This window comes from Argopecten irradians, chromosome 3 (genome assembly GCF_041381155.1).
Source record: "Argopecten irradians isolate NY chromosome 3, Ai_NY, whole genome shotgun sequence".
Classification (NCBI taxonomy): domain Eukaryota; kingdom Metazoa; phylum Mollusca; class Bivalvia; order Pectinida; family Pectinidae; genus Argopecten; species Argopecten irradians.
Window position 1 is genome coordinate 47,865,538 of NC_091136.1, and position 19,183 is coordinate 47,884,720.

At 36.0% G+C, this 19,183-nt stretch overlaps 1 protein-coding gene across 4 annotated transcripts in view; it reads left to right on the forward strand.

Annotated features, from left to right (window-relative positions):
• Nucleotides 1-3,414: 3,414 nt before the first annotated feature.
• LOC138318868 (kinesin-like protein KIF28P) overlaps nt 3,415-19,183 on the forward strand; it is a 62,395-nt gene continuing 46,626 nt past the window's right edge. For all 4 annotated transcript variants that reach the window (XM_069261635.1, XM_069261637.1, XM_069261636.1 and 1 more), the window contains exons 1-3: nt 3,415-3,687; nt 14,049-14,231; nt 14,587-14,793. In XM_069261635.1, coding sequence (XP_069117736.1) covers nt 3,631-3,687; nt 14,049-14,231; nt 14,587-14,793 — 447 coding nt within the window. In that variant the 5' untranslated portion in view covers nt 3,415-3,630. The remainder of the gene's footprint in view (nt 3,688-14,048; nt 14,232-14,586; nt 14,794-19,183) is intronic.

The window sequence follows — 19,183 nt, forward strand, 5'->3', positions numbered from 1 at the left end:
GCTACAGATATTGGTAAGGAAGGCTACAGATATTGGTAAGGAAGGCTACACATATTGGTAAGGAAGGCTACAGATATTGGTAAGGAAGGCTACAGATATTGGTAAGGAAGGCTACAGATATTGGTAAGGAAGGCTACAGATATTGGTAAGGAAGGCTACAGATATTGGTAAGGAAGGCTACAGATATTGGTAAGGAAGGCTTACAGATATTGGTAAGGAAGGCTACAGATATTGGTAAGGAAGGCTACAGATATTGGCAAGGAAGGCTACAGATATTGGTAAGGAAGGCTACAGATATTGGTAAGGAAGGCTCAGATATTGGTAAGGAAGGCTACAGATATTGGTAAGGAAGGCTACAGATATTGGTAAGGAAGGCTTCAGATATTGGTAAGGAAGGCTACAGATATTAGTAAGGAAGGCTACAGATATTGGTAAGGAAGGCTTCAGATATTGGTAAGGAAGGCTACAGATATTGGTAAGGAAGGCTACACATATTAGTAAGGAAGGCTTCAGATATTGGTAAGGAAGGCTACAGATATTGGTAAGGAAGGCTACAGATATTAGTAAGGAAGGCTACAGATATTGGTAAGGAAGGCTTCAGATATTGGTAAGGAAGGCTACAGATATTGGTAAGGAAGGCTACACATATTGGTAAGGAAGGCTACAGATATTGGTAAGGAAGGCTACACATATTAGTAAGGAAGGCTACATCTTTAGCATAATGAAATGAACTTCTGGCTTATTATAGGTAATCCACCATGACTTCAGAATAAACTTCCGAGGTACAATAAGTGGCCAGATCACGATCTCCTATTGTATATTATCGGATGTTTTAAAGAATCGAATGGTGTTACTTACAGTCCAGGTCAGAAAGTCAACCGTCAAACGACCATCTGCGTGTCTGGTATTGTCATAAGAATTTAAATGCTCTAGTATCTTGTTTTCTGTTGTATCAAAGCTAGAATGGCATTTTCATTTACATAGATTAAAAAGGCTCGAATGGAAACCATGGTCGGGAACAGGAGCATTTAAAGGTTTCTGATAAACTGTGGCTACTGAACCACCACTACCTCTATTGTGTTTCTCCAAAAAGGAGTGGTGGGATACGTGGTCCGATTTAGCATTGACGAGCAGAATAACAGCTTTCTACTTTACAATAACGTTACAATAGATCAATCTTTGGTTTGAGAAATGCCGACATAAACGGACAGTCGCCAGATATTATACAAATATTATACACGGGTTACTGTGCTCTAGTTTATATTTAACCCGAGATAATGGTAATCAAAAAATGTTATATTGGCCTCGTGCAATATAACATTTGTTGATTACCATCATCGAGGGGTAAATATTATGAACTAGAGCACAATAACCCATGAAATATTTTTTTTTTTTTACATAATCGATTAATCACTTTTAATAACTTTTTTCAGTTGATTTTAATGAATACAAAATCCTCAGATCAAAATCTCCACCACCGGACGAGAAATCATCAAATCATATTGAAGATTGGCGTCTAGCCCACGTTCTTCAAGGTGTAACTCCACTATTCATGTCGCACTGGCTTCTTTTACATTATTAAACCCGTATGCACCCTTTTACTCCAATACATTGGTCGTGTTCGTCCTTTTTCTTGATAAAACCAACTGTCAAGAACTGAGAGCAACGTCTACGACGTGCTTTATCCGAGATATATAAAGATAGCGCGAAAGTGAGCGTGAACCACAGGGACCTGGCACGAACATTGTATTAACCAATGTGACTTAATATATAATATACGTTTAACTCGTGCCGTCCCTGTGGCGTTACCTTTGTGCACGATTCCTCGGAGGTTTGACAACATCGGCAAGGTGTTCCAAAAGCCTTGCAATATAACATCTCGAACCGTGCAATATAACGTTTCCATGGAAGCGTGCATATAACTTAGATCTGTGCAATAGGCCTATAACAAGGTTTCATTGAACGTTCGGGAAAACAGCTGAAAATATTATATTTCGGGAGTTCCTTTTGAACCCCCCCCCTCCAAAAAGTTTTTTTATCGCTTTAGTGAAGTGTCTGAAATGGGTTCTTTTTAAGGGGAACCAAGAAAAATGGGGGCTTGGTCTTTTTGGGGTTAAAAATTAAAAAAAATAAAATAAAAAAAATTACGATATTTTCCCGCAATATGTTTTGCATATCAACTGAACATGATGAGACTACATTATCCACGAATTTTCAGGAAAAACAGGAGGGGGTTCAAAAGGAACTCTTACCCGAGGCAGCATGGAAGAGATTTGGGTAAATCACGATGGTCAAGCAAAGCGAAATCAATGAAGAGTTGAGTACCAGTTTGGTTTCATGGTCGACTTGGATTATATGACGTTGTCCGCTAAACCTGCCTATATATGTGTGTTATGTTTTGTTTTATTTATTTAATTTACCTAATATATTCTAAAAAAAATCTCTTTATATAGGCAGGTTTGGCGGACTATATATGACGTAGTATGGTGATGACATAATATCACTGATAGATATTTTAGCATTAGGAACAGATATAATGACGTCACGAGATTTTACTTCTGGACTGCATCACCGGTGAAAACAGCAGTAATGGCCCTTGGATTCGCAGGTGCTTACAGCAAGTTATGCTTGTGATATTGTATGAAGTATTGTTAGATACCGCTTTGATCGGCTTTAGCAAGTAAATAAAAACATGTGTTGGTTAGGAAATAAAGACTGGCCTACTTAATACCCGATTATTTGACGAGGATTTAATTCGTCCTACCATAACTTAAAGTGACACACCACCTCGCCTAATACCACAACAATAGCGCGATCCACCAAGTAATTTATGTAGTGTTTTATAGACCCCCAAACACACCCCAAATATATATAAGTACCGCGTCATTCAGAGTAAAACTACATGTCCCCGTGTACGTTACTATCTTCTGAGACACTGAAGTTTCTTTGAACATTCGCTTCGAAATATTTCTTTCAATTGTACAGATTAATCCTTACGTTTCTCTCAAAAAGGTACATGTACTAATTAAAGCCGATCTATATGGTACATCGTTTGATCTAAGCATTCGTACATGCGAGAAAAAATTATGTTGGAAGAACTAGGCCTACTATGGTAAGTTATTTACGATTTTCCCGTTTGGCATCTGTAAAATAGGTAAATGTACATACAGAACTGTGTGTATAATTATATGAAAAAGAATGGTTACAGATCATTTTATTATTATTTATTTTTCATTGGTAATAATTGATATCTGAAAAGCAATACACAGCTGTGTATAGGACACATCGATCTGTAACTGTGGTAATTATTATGTTTATTATGTTTTGGGAAAACATTTCTGGCAGTACTCTGCCATTCCAGGTAATCGCATGAACCACGTGTCTCATTTGCATGCATTGTTCGGGGTGGCGATAGGTATGTACTAGCCGTGAAACACCGTCGTCTGCTAACACTCGATCGCTAGCTTGTGATCATGAGGTGCAGTAAACATGGATACTAACATTACGACCGATTCTCTTTCAGATTATGACACAAATGGAGGATTTTTTGTGACAGTAAAGAACAAGGAATTAATAAGCGAAAGGTTTAAGTGTTCTACAATTTCTGTAATGATCAACTCATTCTAAAAGATGCCGTCCAATTCAGACAGCGTGAAGGTGGCCGTCCGTGTACGACCATTCAATCAGGTAAATTATGTATTGTTTATAATAATTGTTCTGAAAATTTTTCAGAATTCTTGTCCGTGACTATACACACGTAGAGGCGAATTTAGTGACCACTAAGTCTATATATTATATGTGAGATACTGTACCTGTCTAAACAGAGTATACATATATGACACGGTATACTACAATAGCGGTGCTTACCACATTCTATTGTTGAAATCAAAACAGATGAGAATCAGTAAGATACGTTAACAGTTGGCACAGACAATGTACTTAAAAAATGTTAGGTAGATCTACCTCGATTTTATACAATGTATTCATATATATACACATATAATACAATGAATTCATATATCTATATAACTAACGAATTACAAGGTAATTTATTCCCAATGAATATATCCTTAGTTTCCCATGGAAAATGTCAGACATCGGAAGTGACAAGTAGTTTGCACATGTACCTTATGTGATTGAAATAAGTTAAGAATGTGCACCAGTATTATGTGGCATAAGGGTGAGAAACTTGAACAAGTGCGTGATTCCGTATAAGTCATTTTCTGATTATGTAATGTTTCAATCAACAGACCAGGTAGGTATTCAATACTCCAAAATAAACTTCTCTGGAAGGTATATCTGTACATAATACCTGATTTCTTTTCAGTAATGGTTCAATCTCCAATGGCTTTAATTTTCTAGAGTTACAGGTATAAGTACATATATACAACTTTGTGATTAATTAGTACCACTGGACTGTGAAATTGTCCAAACAGTAGTCCAGACATTGATTGTCCCCTTTTCCTTTCTTTAAACAACTTACTTCAAGCATTACTTCTAAAGACAGCCATTAATATAAAAATGCTACATTTGTTTAATTTATTGAAATCATTAAGACATTACAGTTACTAAGTAAATCTTTTGGGGTTTGACTACTATACATATATGTAGGCCAATTATAATGCATCATGTACTTCTGTAAATTACTACTTAGAATTTTGAAATAATTTATCACAAAAATGAAATGTCATACAGAAAATTTAAAGTGTGATTCTATGTGAAAAGTAGACATATGTAGTATACGTGTTCAAGGATCCATGATAAGTTCCTCCTTTATATGAAGTGTTTTTTACTGCAAATGAGAAATAAACAAAAACTGACAAACTTCTGTTTTTGTTACCAACGATAAACACACCAGCTTTGAGTTTACATAACCAACTGTACCATAATTGATTGAGTTTCTTTATTTGCTTTTGGCAGTTGCAAACTTACAGGTATGATGATAGTTGTACCCATTCCTTGACTATTAACCGAGGCTTTTCTGTCGTAAAAGGAATGTTTTCATGTGTGAACAATTGATTTTATGGTCAATAGCTATTTATGGCGATCAGCATGACACAGAAGAACAAAAGTGATAAGACCCTATCTTTTGTTTATAGTCAATAAAAAATACCCCCTAAAAGGTGATATGGCTAGTTAAAAGGCCTTGAGTCTGTTGTGACTACCTCGGGTATAGATAAAGGAAAGGTTACCATTGGTCAGGAGATCACAATCTTCCTGTTCACCACATGAAAGGGGTGTTCAGTACTGGAATTGAACTTTGTATGAGTGCCTCAATTTCAGGATAGTAAAATCTGTATTTCTGTACAAAATGGGGTTGTGACAAAGGCTTTGAAATCAAACTATATTTTTAAAAAAATATGTAAATACCATATTCAACCCAATAAGTGCCCAGTGTGTTTAAAACACTGAATTATTACACAGAGTAAGCCATTCAACAATTTTCATAAGAAATCAAATAGAGAAACCTACAGTTTCAGTCTACATCAATATAACATCATTTTCTCTGTTTTTATGACTTTGTTCTAATAATCTATTATTTATGAAATATTGAATTATTGTAACTTTTATGACATAGGATTCCCATAATTATATTTACATTTCTTTAAGATCAGTTTTTTTGTTGGTAGAATAGTACCATTTCAGTAACAAAAAAGTGATCCACAAATATTGCAGATGAATAAATGTATTGTACATTTGTATTGCATCCACTATATTGAAATTTTAAAGTAAAGCTTGTTCTCCAGGCTTGCTCTTATCTATAACTATACACAGTAAGCAGATGGTTGAGAAGGTCTCTACCTATTAAAAATGCATCATGGTGACTAGAAGAATAGATTTGATTTGCCAAGAAATGGCTGACACGAAATGCAATCAGTTGAATTATTCATCATCTCTCAGTCTATACATCAGCAGGCAGAAGGTGTTTACCCTGCCAACACCCAGCTATTCAGGAGCATCTTAAAGTAAATGTATAGAAAAACCTGCCATAACAAACACCTCTGTATAAAGACCCCCTTCTTAATATCGGGGCTCTAAATGACCAATTTTAACACAGTTTGACCAGTGTAAACACTTAGCTATAAAAATAATTTTGTCCTTTATCCCTCAAGTGGTCTTTATAGACAGGTTTGACTTAACAGTATACTGAAATGGCTGTACAGTAAGTTAGTTTTTACCTATTTCAGCAATGATAAAATGACTTCAGTGTCATTTTCTCACACATAACAAGCCAGAATCCAATGACTGCAAATTTCATTTTGAAATATCAGTTTTCCTCTATTTTGACAAGGTAAGGAAGGCTGCAATGTCAGATATTGCCTGTTTGGACAAAGTTAACAAGGCTGCAATGTGGGTTTTCCCCTTGTTTAGACAAGGTTAGGAAGGCTGCAATGTTGAGGTTCCCTTGTTTGGACAAGGTTAGGAAGGCTCCAGCGCTAGTTTTCCATTGTTTGGACAAAGTTAGCAAGGCTGCAATGTGGTTTTTCCCTTATTTGTACATGGCTAGGAAGCCTGAAATATTGGTTTTCAATTGTTCCATTGGACAAGGTTTGGGAGGCTACAATGCCAGTTTTCCTGTGTTTAGGCAAGATGAAGAAGGCTGCATGCAATGCTAGTTTTCCTCAGTTTGGACAAGGTTAGGAAGGCTGCAATGTGAGTTCCCTCTGATTGGACAAGGTTAGGAAGGCTGCAATGTGAGTTCCCTCTGATTGGACAAGGTTAGGAAGGCTGCAATGTGAGTTCCCTCTGATTGGACAAGGTTAGGAAGGCTGCAATGTGAGTTCCCTCTGATTGGACAAGGTTAGGAAGGCTGCAATGTGAGTTTCCTCTGATTGGACAAGGTTAGGAAGGCTGCAATGTGAGTTCCCTCTGATTGGACAAGGTTAGGAAGGCTGCAATGTGAGTTCTCTCTGATTGGACAAGGTTAGGAAGGCTGCAATGTGAGTTCTCTCTGATTGGACAAGGTTAGGAAGGCTGCAATGTGAGTTCCCTCTGATTGGACAAGGTTAGGAAGGCTGCAATGTGAGTTCCCTCTGATTGGACAAGGTTAGGAAGGCTGCAATGTGAGTTCCCTCTGATTGGACAAGGTTAGGAAGGCTGCAATGTGAGTTCTCTCTGATTGGACAGGGTTAGAAGGCTGCAATGTGAGTTCCCTGTGATTGGACAAGGTTAGGAAGGCTGCAATGTGAGTTCTCTCTGATTGGACAAGGTTAGAAGGCTGCAATTTCTCATATTTGGGCAATGAAGAAAGATTTCAAGATTAGTTTTCTACTATTTGGGCAAAGTTAAGAAGCTGTAATGTGATGTAAGTTTCCCCTGTACATGTATATATATGAACAATACATGATACATGTTAATCATGATAATTAAAAGTTGAGAACATTGCTGGATTGATCATGTGATTAATGTGATTATTGCCTGGTGGGTTTGAGTTATTAATGATAATGAGCTAGATTGATATAAAGGATTATATGCTTACTATCAAAATAATCACTAATTTAGATCCCCGTAGTACATGACTTTACTAAAACCTAAACTGTAGGTTTATTTTGTTTATCATCCTATAAACAGCTAGGGTTATTTAGGATGTAAGTTTCTGGAGATGGACAGAAGTATATTTAGAAGAAAAACACAAACTAACCCACAGTCATTACCAGTCAAATGACCACACTCACAGTCGAAAGGTGGAAGGCTAGTGGTAATATATCAGAGTGCCTTAACCATTTGGCCACTGAAGTCCACTGCATAATGTATACAAAACAATACATGTATATTGTAATGATAAAAACTGGAGATTTTGTGAAAGTTTTTAAAAAGAAAAGAATATTCAAGTTTCCACTTGACATTGGACTTTAAATCAATAAAAGCCTGCATGCCTCAAATACCTTGTCACAGTTCAATAATGATAGACCTTGTGTATGCTTAATTATCATGTGTCATACTGAAGAATTTTAAAGCTTTTACATTGATGTACCTTATTTATGCTTGATTGACCTTATTCACAGGCTGTTTCATTAAGATTTTTGCAAGATGATAATTCTGCCAAATATTTGAATTACTTTCAGTCACCTGTGTAGGTAAGAATACCCCCCCCCTGTGAGAGCTTATAATTATTGTCTTCAAAGTTAAAAAAACTAAAAAAAAAAAATTAAAATTTTTGTAAAATTGATATTCATGAAGTGTCATGTTATGAATGAAACTTGGAAGAAACACAAAGTAAATCATACCGTTCATTAAAAAATGATTTTACTTGTAACAAAACTGAAACAATTGATTTATACATATAAACTTGAAATTTGCCCAGGGTGACAGCCTTTATAGGATCTAGTTATAAGGACTGAGAAAACTTAGAGAAAACCCTGGACTTGAACAGTATGGGAAAGGGACCCCAATAATTCAATGTCAGATCCAACAAATTCAGCCTGTAGTGACCTCAGTGTTACAGAGTGCCATCAGACTACACTGATAGGGTAATGGAAATAGAAAATTAACATTGACTGTAACAAAAAGGAAAAGAACAATCTATAACATCAAATGAGGACCTTATTCTGCCGACATGTGTGATATTGGTCAAATGTAGTATCAGCTTTGATGACTTTTACACAAAAAACAGTTGTTTAGATGGTTGAAATTGTATAAAATTATACGATGGGTAAAATTAGTTCAAAATCATATGATGGGTGAAATTAGTATTAATTAAGCCATAAGGTTTGAGCACCTTTGTATAGGACGAGGTTAGTGTATACTACATAGGTATGGAGCTGTAACCTGATATAACCCGTGTCAATATTACAAGAACACTTATCACCTGGAGGTTCACGAGTGTCACTTGTGAATGGCCACCAAGTAATGGGTTTAAATAGTGTTGTTTTGGTGGTTTGAGAAATCTTGATTTATCCAGGAAGTAATGCTATATTTCATTTCTGTTCTATTTGTTTACTAATAATTACCATATTTGACCCAATAAGTGCTTCCATCCCTATAAGCATCCATCCGCCTCAATTTTATTTTACCTTGAAGTAAATGCAGGGGGGAGGGGGGGAGAGGGTAATTTTCAAAGAGAAATAGAAGGATATGATTATACAAACTGCAATCCTTGCTTTGAATACTATTCCAATTTCATGAGCTAACTTGTTTTATGTAATGTTAATGCAAAGTTAATCATTTAATTGTATAGCTATAATGACATAATGACTGTATTGGTATAAAACCATTGGATACAATTACAAATACATGTACATAATTTTTAGCTCGCCTATTCGAAGAATAGGGGGAGCTAATGTTGTCACCCCGGCGTCGGCGTCGGTGTCGGCGTCAGCGTTGGCGTCCCATTTCACGTTAAAGTTTTTGAGCAAGTTTCTGTTTCGTCAATTGTTTAAGCTTAAGTCATCATAAATGTTTATGATTTTATTTTCCTAATGTGTATGGATGCTGAACGTGATAATACAACCAATTTGGGGCCGTTTAAGGGTTTTTTGAGTCTGTTAATTTGTCATATTTCCATGTTAAAGTTTTTGAGCAAGTTTCTATTTTGTCAATTGTTTAGGCATAAGTCATCATAAATGTTTATGATTTTATTTTCCTAATGTGTATGGATGCTGAACGTGATAATACAACCAATTTGGGGCCCTTTAGGGGGTGTTTGAGTCTGTTAATTTGTCATATTTCCATGTTTAAATAGTAAATACTTGAACATCAACTTCTTCTGAATAGGCGAGCTTTGCTGTTCTCCAACAGCCCTTGTTAAGAGACTTGTTTAATGAAATCTTAAATCAATCTCATTTTTGTAGATTTAATCAGAGAGGTGATTAAACTTGTTTATAGTCCAAAAATAGCTTTAAAATGAAGATAATGAGTAGTGTAGAATATTAGTTTAAGCTATGGTTTGTTTTATTGAAAAATCCATTCATATTCTCATGATGATATTATGAAACTTTCCAAACGATTATACAGTACATTGTAACAGAAGAATAAAGAATCGCATACCAGTCTATTACCAGATACTCTTTGTAATCTTGACATAACAACATAGGAGGACAATTTACTTGAAGATTTTACACAAACTACACATATACCTAATCTGTAACATGGCCTAGAAATACTTTCAGCATATAAAACACAATACTAAACAAACATAGCTGCAACATTTTACACAAGAGTTGGAATACTTCCAAGCTACTCTGTAGAGTATTGCAGTATCCTTTATTGGTAGACGGGTCCAGAGAGACTGTATAATGGAATGGCAGAAAAGGTCAACCAGGTGCATTTAGAATCGGTTTACCACTATTGAATGTGTTTTATACCCGTTCTTATCTATAAAGGGTATTACATTTCAACCCAAATTAAGACAGGCTGAATAATTCCCACTAGAGACTGGGGAGTTTTAAGTATAGAGTAATGAACATGTTTTCAAGACATGAGGTATTCGAGATCGATGAACACTTCACATTCATTTATTTTTTCTAAATAAATAAAAAAAACCCAGTTGTATCATTTAAGTCAAAGTGTGTGATGTATTGAGATTTTTAGCGATTATTATAAGGGACAAATAATGTTCAGGAAATCTTGTTTTACAATTGTTACCAATTGCATTTGTCCTTTCCCCTTTTGTTCCATCTTTGATATTTATTATATGAAATATTTATGTCTTACGAACATTCTAGCTGTGTAAGTCTACGATTGCCTCTTTCCAAGTCCCATTTCAGTATTAAAACAAAAATTCAAAGATACAGAAGAAATACCATAATGTCATTTCGACTAGCAATTGTCCTGAATATTGATTAACATATGGTGATATTTGTTTGCAACTGATAAAATACCTGCTCTTTGTCATTTACCACAATTTTATGTTTCATTAAAAGATACCCTGGTAATGATATGTAAGATGTTAGAGGTCAAATGCTATATAATCTGTTTTATGCAGAAATATATCTTTTTCCCCAGGTAACATTTAAATGCCTTATGTGATTGCTTAGGTATGTTATGTGTCTCCTCAACCAAGCATTAGAGAAAGGATTTGTGAAATTCTTGACATCTAGAAACACATAAAATTGTCTTTAAAATCTCTTTATGTCTCTGCAGACACAGACAGTTGTCTTTTTTTAAAAGTTTGTTCTTACATCACTATTAATCAAATTACCTGGATATCTATTGGTTTACTGCAACCCCCTGTCTATAATTGACTTGTGGTTGATATGTTACTACCTGTCCCTGTCAGTGACTTTGACAGCATACTTCAGTAGGATGGCACTATAAAAAGGCACGAGTCCCACTATTTCATGGAGACAATACGACATACACAAACTACAGCTTTCCAACCCATTACATACAGGAGAGGCCATCCTAAAATGATCTGTTATTAGAATGTTAAGTCTAAACAACCAACCAACCATCCCCCAGTGAAACTGCCCTCACTGCACTGTCCTCTTCTCAATCCAGCTGACCTGTCCTCACTGCTCCTGCCTCTTCTCAATCCAGCTGACCTGTCATCACTGCTCTAACCTGCTGTACTTACTGCCCCTGCCCTCTTGTAAATCCAACTGACCAGCTGTTACTGCTCCTGTCCTCTTCTCAATTCAGCTGACCTGTCCTCCCTGCTCCTGCCTCTTCTCAATCCAGCTGACCTGTCATCACTGCTCCTGTGCTCTTCTCAATCCAACTGACCAGCTGTCACTGCCCCTGCCCTCTTCTCAATCCAACTGACCTACTGTAACTGCCCCTGCCCTCTTCTCAATCCAACTAGCCTGTCCCTTCTGCTCTGACCTGCTGTACTAACTGCCCCTGCCCTCTTCTCAACCCAAATGACCAGCTGTCACTGCCCCTGCCCTCTTCTCAATCCAACTGACCTACTGTAACTGCCCCTGCACTCTTCTCAATCCAACTGACCTGTCATCACTGCTCCTGTGCTCTTCTCAATCCAACTGACCAGCTGTCATCACTGCCCTGCCCTCTTCTCAATCCAACTGACCTACTGTAACTGCCCCTGCCACTCTTCTCAATCCAACTGACCTGTCATCACTGCTCCTGCCTCTTCTCAATCCAACTGACCAGCTGTCTCTGCCCTGACCTCTGTACTAACTGCCCTGCCTCTTCTCAACCCAACTAGCCTGTCCCTTCTGCTCTGACCTGCTGTACTAACTGCCCCTGCACTCTTCTCAATCCAACTGACCTGTACCCACTGCTCTGACCTGCTGTACTAACTGCCCCTGCCCTCTTCTCAATCCAACCGACCAGCTGTACCTGCCCCTGCCCTCTTCTCAGTCCAACTGTCCTGCGGTCGCTGTTCCTGTCCTCTTTTCAATCCAACTGACAAACTTTCACTGCCTCTGCCCTCTTTTCAATCCAACTGAACAGTGAGTTCACTTTCCCCTTCATGACATACGTTACATGTCAGAACCCTTATATTTACTGTATCTGCTTGAAAATTGTATGATGCTGCACATGATCTGTTATAATTGGGTAACAAAAGATTGAAGGAAGTGTAACTGAACATTCAGCACCAGCTAGCTGCCTTATCATCACAAGATTGGTAATTTAATGATCTCAACAGCTCTCTAAATATACAGGAATAATTAGCTGGTGATCGAGGGGCTAAAGTCAACACTTGTGTGGTACAAGAGGACCACTTAGCAGGTCCTGGGTCATGTGTAGTGGCTATCAGCTAACAATGGCCTTATGACACCAGGAAGTTTATATATGTCAGGTACACAAACACTTTCGTCTCGCCTTCACACTAAGTCATATAAAGTATGTTACAGTACATCATTTAAGGATCTGAGTGCATCTTGAACAGATTTTTCTATCTTTTTAGATTATCAGTATACACTGATTTTGATTAATTTAGAAGTACTAAAGCTTAGGTTTGATGATGTATTGGCACCTTTAGAGCTAACGTGAATTATAGTTATTGGAGAATTAAGTCATGCAAACAAGAAATATAAACAAATTGTTTGCCTTAGATTATTTGATTACAAGTATTGAATTGGAAGCTCTGTGGATGTATAGGTCTGGACTGATAAGGAAATTGTATTGTGATTCACCAGAGGTTAATCAGGTGGGACAGACTCAGCACACCTGTACATGGCAGCCATCATCATAGCATGGTCAGCTTAACTCATCTCTAATAGAAAAGATATTCAGAAATTTAGATCTTGATTTAGATAAATTATTGTATTTAAAAAAGCATTTCATTATATATAGATACATAGTTTTATCTTGAAATAGTTAGATGTATATTTCAATATTTTGTTTAGAATCATCTGTCCATATGATATATAAATTTACCTCTATTAAGCATACCTAGCAATGATCATGCCGTAGATTGTTTATTACATTATTATCAACAATGACCAAAATCAATAGCTGTTGATAAAGACATGCATTATCTATACTTGTATCAGGCTCTCCCCACAGGGAATTCTCAAATGAATCTATTCCTAGGTCCAGAAATGACACATTGATTGGTCAAAGTTTGCCAGATCGATCTTAATCCACCCGACAAGTCACGATCAAATCAATGCCAAAACAGTAAAAGATGGATGATAATAAACATTTGAATGCATTAATATAAGCGTCAACTAAGACAGAATTTTCTGGTTTGTCAAAGAGATTGTTGTATTATTAGAACTTGTTGAAAATACAGTTAATGCTTTAAGTGAATTTCTACTTACGGCAATTACTAAACCATCTTATTCTCGCAGCAACTTCATTTTCTTGTTTTCATGTCCAAAGATATTGTCAGGCAGGTTTTTTTTCCGTGATTACAGATAAGTGATCTATTGTACTTGTGGTTGAATCATTTTTGCTAATACTTATTGCCCTTGAAATATGCTGTAGTAAATCATGCATGAAAATTAGTTGGTTGACAGTAATTGTGTCCACATAATGGTGTTCTCCTAATATTTCTATATAATGTTGAACTAGTTTGTGAACCAGCTTTGGTGCTATATTGTCCATAAGTTGTTTTTATATTGCTTTAACTATCTTTTAATTACCCGTACATACCTGTAGAGGATTTATTAAATTAATGATTCTTCCTTATTTTGCAGAGAGAACGAAATGCTGGATCGAGTTGTGTGATTTCTATGAATGGGAACTCTACGACAATAACAGATCCTAATTCTGGTCAAGAAAAAACATTCTCATTTGATCAGTCCTACTGGTCACATGACGGCTTTACAGAAGATACAGATGGAGTTTACAAACCCCAATCTGACCAGTACGCTGACCAGGTGAGAAAGTTACAAAGTCTGGATGGAGAGATTTGACAATTTTGGTCTGAAAAGATAATCCAGTAAAAACTGCTTCTGTTAACATATGTTATTGATTTATTCAGAAAAAATCAATGTCTTGTTGTTACATACAATTTCATATCAAGATTGTTTCCCTGTCTCTTTTACGTAAGACTTGCAGGTAAAATTAGGATTATTACTTTAACAATGTCCAAGTATTTGAAAGATTTCAACTTATAGGGGAGATAGTCTTTTTGGAAAAACCAACAAACAAGTCTAAAAATTACACAAGAGTTTGAGCAAGTCTCCTTTACTACGATTGCCATGGTTATTTTGTGTGTCTTTATTTTGACAGTGGCGAGTGTTTAGTGACCTTGGAAAAGGTGTACTGGATAATGCATGGCAGGGCTACAATGCTGCCCTGTTTGCTTATGGCCAAACAGGGTCAGGGAAAAGTTACTCAATGATCGGATATGGCCCCAATAAGGGGATAGTTCCAATTACCTGTGAGGAGTTATTCAAGGTCATAGAGTCCAACAAAGACAAGGATAAACAACTACAGGTAATTATAAATGTTATGTTGATTCTCTGATAACTTCCTGTGTAGTGCAATTTATTGCACATAGGCCTGGGTAAGAGAGCCTAAAATTGTGACATTACATGATGTTTGATGTATTCTGACATCATTAAAAATGTTGTTCTCAAAGGCTGGAGTAGAAAACATAATATTTTCAACAAATAAGTTCTTTTTCATATTTTGTGTATTTAAGGAAAGACACATTCCTCCCTAGGAGTCACTTAATAAGATTAATAGAATCTTGCATGGGCCTGTCAGATGGACAAGGATATCTCAACCCGTGTGAAAGATTTCGACTGGTCAACCCAAGGCTGGCCGAGGGTTGATGATCAAAATCTTTCACGAGGGTTGAGATATCCCTGTCCACCTGACAGGCCCATACAAGATTCTTTTTCTCCCATACTTTAACGAGAAATGGTGAAAATTCAGTTGATATGAACGTCGCTTTGCGTAAAAATGGTGGCCGCATGTATTGATGACGTCACTGTCTAGCATGTGTGAGCTGTCTTTTCCCTACCCTGGTTATCTTTTCCCTAGCAACTGCAGGATAACCCTGTCAAGTATGGGAGAAAAAACCCTCAGCAGACCCTGGGGGTAGTAAATCCAATTACCAGGTGGGTTCAAACACGGAATTTGAGCAAAGTTCTTCCAATGTACAACATACATTGTACTACATATAACCTAGCCCCACTGATATCAGATGGAGGAGGGGATTACAGGTACCTATTGTGTCCATTATTCCTTCTCTCTTTGCCTTGGTCACATGGTGTGCCATGTATCAAAAATAGGTCACTTTAACCTGCATTTAAAAGTACATGTAGGTGAGTGACCTGCATTTTTATCTTTACCTTTGACCTATATCAAAGATAAATTTAAGTTTTAAAATGATGGAGAATTGTAGTTGTCTGAATTGATTTGTTGTGTAAGTAAACACATTTCAATCAGTTTAGGATGTTTGAAAGTATGTCCTAGATCAAACAGTCTGATGAAGTAAACAAAACTTTATATGTGTTAAAGTTTCTGGAAGATCAAACAATTATTATGATACAGATATAAAGTATTGTCTATTGAAGGTCTTCTGAAAGTCGTTTGAATGTCCAGTTTTCATAATTTATTGGAAGGTTCAAAGGTTTACACATTGAGAGATATCTTGGGGAAAATCCTTTGAGAGCAAAGTGAGAAAGCTTCTTATCTAATGATTTAGGGTAATAATCTTTAGAGAATTGGTTTAGATTGTAGAATTACTTTTGCAGAAAATATTGATTGCTTGTATAGATTGATTTTCACTTTGTCAAAAAGGGTATTGCATAAAGAATGGTCCCCTACACACTACATGAAGTTATTATTGAATTAAATTGCCATCTGCATATTCAGACACAGACTTATTTTGGCACTACTACAAAACAGTTCAGATAACATTGATTGTATAGAGGCCCAAATGTAAACAGGCCTATATCCATTGATATTTTGTCCTGTATATATACCGATAATATTCTAAAAGAGTTCAGTTCAAACTTTATGTCAAGCTCTGGTGCAAAGAAAAAAGATTTGCATCCAACAATTTATTTGTTTAGTCTATAGAACAGGAAATGCATGTCAAGCCACTACCCAGTGAAGTACCTGTTAAGGTATGACAAGGCTTTAGGGAGGGCAACATTCATATTGTATATATCTGGTCCTTTGTCCTTGTTGACATCCTATTCATAAGGAATTTATCAATAATTATATATAGCTGTCTGCAGAATTGTGGTAGTGACAATTGAAACTGAATAAAAATGCCATATAATGACCTTGCAATGGTTGGTGATATGGCTATGTAGGCCAACGGACTATCATGTCTCCTTCCCCAGGGAAATGTTTTACAATTATGGTACAAAACCTTCACTAAATAGGTCTGTACAATTCATACACATACAGTATTGTAGCTGTATAAAAGTTTTCTTGGCTAAATAGGGCCATGATCATTGATCAACTTGTGATACCATAAAGTGTGGTTATAGAGATATAGTGTGAAATGTCGTTGGTTGTTTAGGGTCATAGAATGTTCCAGTACATGTTCTTAAATGTAGCACAATAGAGTATGGGACTGTGTGTGTATACTATTTCCTTACATTGTTAGCCTGATAATTAACAGGATCAGTTGATTCAGCATATACAGTGTGTACACAACATACAATAGAATTTTAGATTAAAATCTTGAGTTGACAGAATCAGGCTAAGGACTGTTAGGTTCTTTTATATTCCTTCCTGGAAGTGAAACAAAAAACAAAACCTATCTTTGGTAAAATGATAATAGTAAAGAAGTAAATATCAATCTTTATTTATTTGTTGTCGTTGCTTCATGCGATATTTTTATGAAATTTGGTTATTGGCCGCCCCTTACTTTTTTCAATTATAAGCGATTTGCACGCTTCTTGGGCAGGATATGGTATATCACCTTGTGTAATGTGTTATAAAGTCTTACAACATGTCTCTTTATTAGGTGTTACACATGTTTATTGTGTTACCCTGTAAATTGTGCCACAAGGAAACCGTAATGTGTAATCCTCTTTAGAGCCTTAATAATGTTAAATTGTTGGGGGCTGTGTTTGTATCTGTTTCATATTGCAAACCTTATGCACACTGTGTAACGTTCCGATATAATATATATTAAAAAGACCCCAAAAAAGTGCATTGTAAAAAATTTTAGATTAATGACATGAAATTGTCAAAACTCCAATGTTTAAATGGCACTTTTAAAGATATGCTTCGATCACTGTATTGAATTGTTATAGGACGGTACTCAATGTACACAATGACGAAGATGCTGACCCTTATCCCTAGGTGATTTATGTATAATGTACCTGAATGCCTTATTATCTAGTATATCCAACCTACTTTATGTTGTCTGGTGCAGCATGTTACTTTCCCATCACATGTTTAACTTGTCTGCAGTAGTGGTTGATACCTATTGACTTTTTACATGGTAATACAGTTGTTTTTAAAACTTGGTAGTTTTTTGTGAAAGGTTGAAACATGTCTTTTTATGCCCACACCATGAAATGGTACAGGGGCATAGAGTATTATGTGATACCTGGAAAATAGTAACTCGAAGGTATACCTTCACGTGATATTAAAATGTTGTATCCAGTTTCTGCCATCAATATAGAAATATGAAATTGATTTCCCTTTACTTTATTCTCATGCATCATATTTGTCTTATCAGCGTTAACATTAGTGTGTGTAAACAGCCGCTTGTTAGTGACATAGTGTTAAAAACAGTAGTCTGTGAGTCGTCTGGAGCTGATGATTTACGTTGCTTGATGATGGTTGCCATAACAAAATGTATCTGAATACTGATCAATATAGGTGAAAATTAATGACGGTATCCTATCGTATTTATACAGGCCATATTTAACCCATACACCATGGTTATATCCTAGTGTTAATCAATTAGAAGGGCAGTTCAATCTGTTAGGATTACATTATAATCCATATAGTAATTAGTGGGGGCCTTCCAGCGCCTTACTAAAGGCCAAACACTGTCTATATGCAGAATATAGATTCAGATATTGCTTAGTTCTTTGGAAACAATTAATCAATTCTCATTCGTTTAAATGCTTTGAAAATAAAGCTATAGATATATACAAATTAAAATTTCTTGTCCATATTTATGAATGGATTTTTGTGTGGCATCATTTTACACAGTGATGATCATCTGTGTAGTGTACCAGAAAACAGCTGATCCTGATCAGAATGTGTTACTTTGGTATTGACTGGCAGACAGACTCATCAATTTTTTAAAAGGTCCATGTTTTGATCAGACACCTAATGTACAATCAGTACTAAATTCCAACAAACTAAAATTCAGTGATAGTCCAAATTTGGGGAAGAAATTCAAGGCCTTTTTGTGGGTATGGTCTCCGATTATTTATAATCTGATACCATTGTGGCGTTTTTGTATCCCCATCAGACATCACAAACATAACACATTATCTGAATCTAGTACAGTACAGTTCTTACGAAGACTTGCTAAAGTCCGATGCATTACATGAAGCTTTTTTGATGTTACCGACTAGTGTTCTTGTGAATTTAAAATAAATCTGAGTTTTATACGTAACCAAATAATGTACCTTTTCTTTGGCAAAAGTATCTGGCTATGATTTATTAGTCAAAAGTCGTCAAAGCAACCCATGTTATTTTCTAAGAAGGAAACCAAAATATATCTGGAAATCGTAATATTTCTAATGTTATATTTTTCCGATAAATATTCTTAAATGTTAAGTGGATATGAAGATACGGCTATGTTAACTTATGATTTTTTTGTCTTTGAAGAGATGATGAAAATTCAACACTGCACACTTAATTAGTATACTAAATTCAATATTTAAATGAA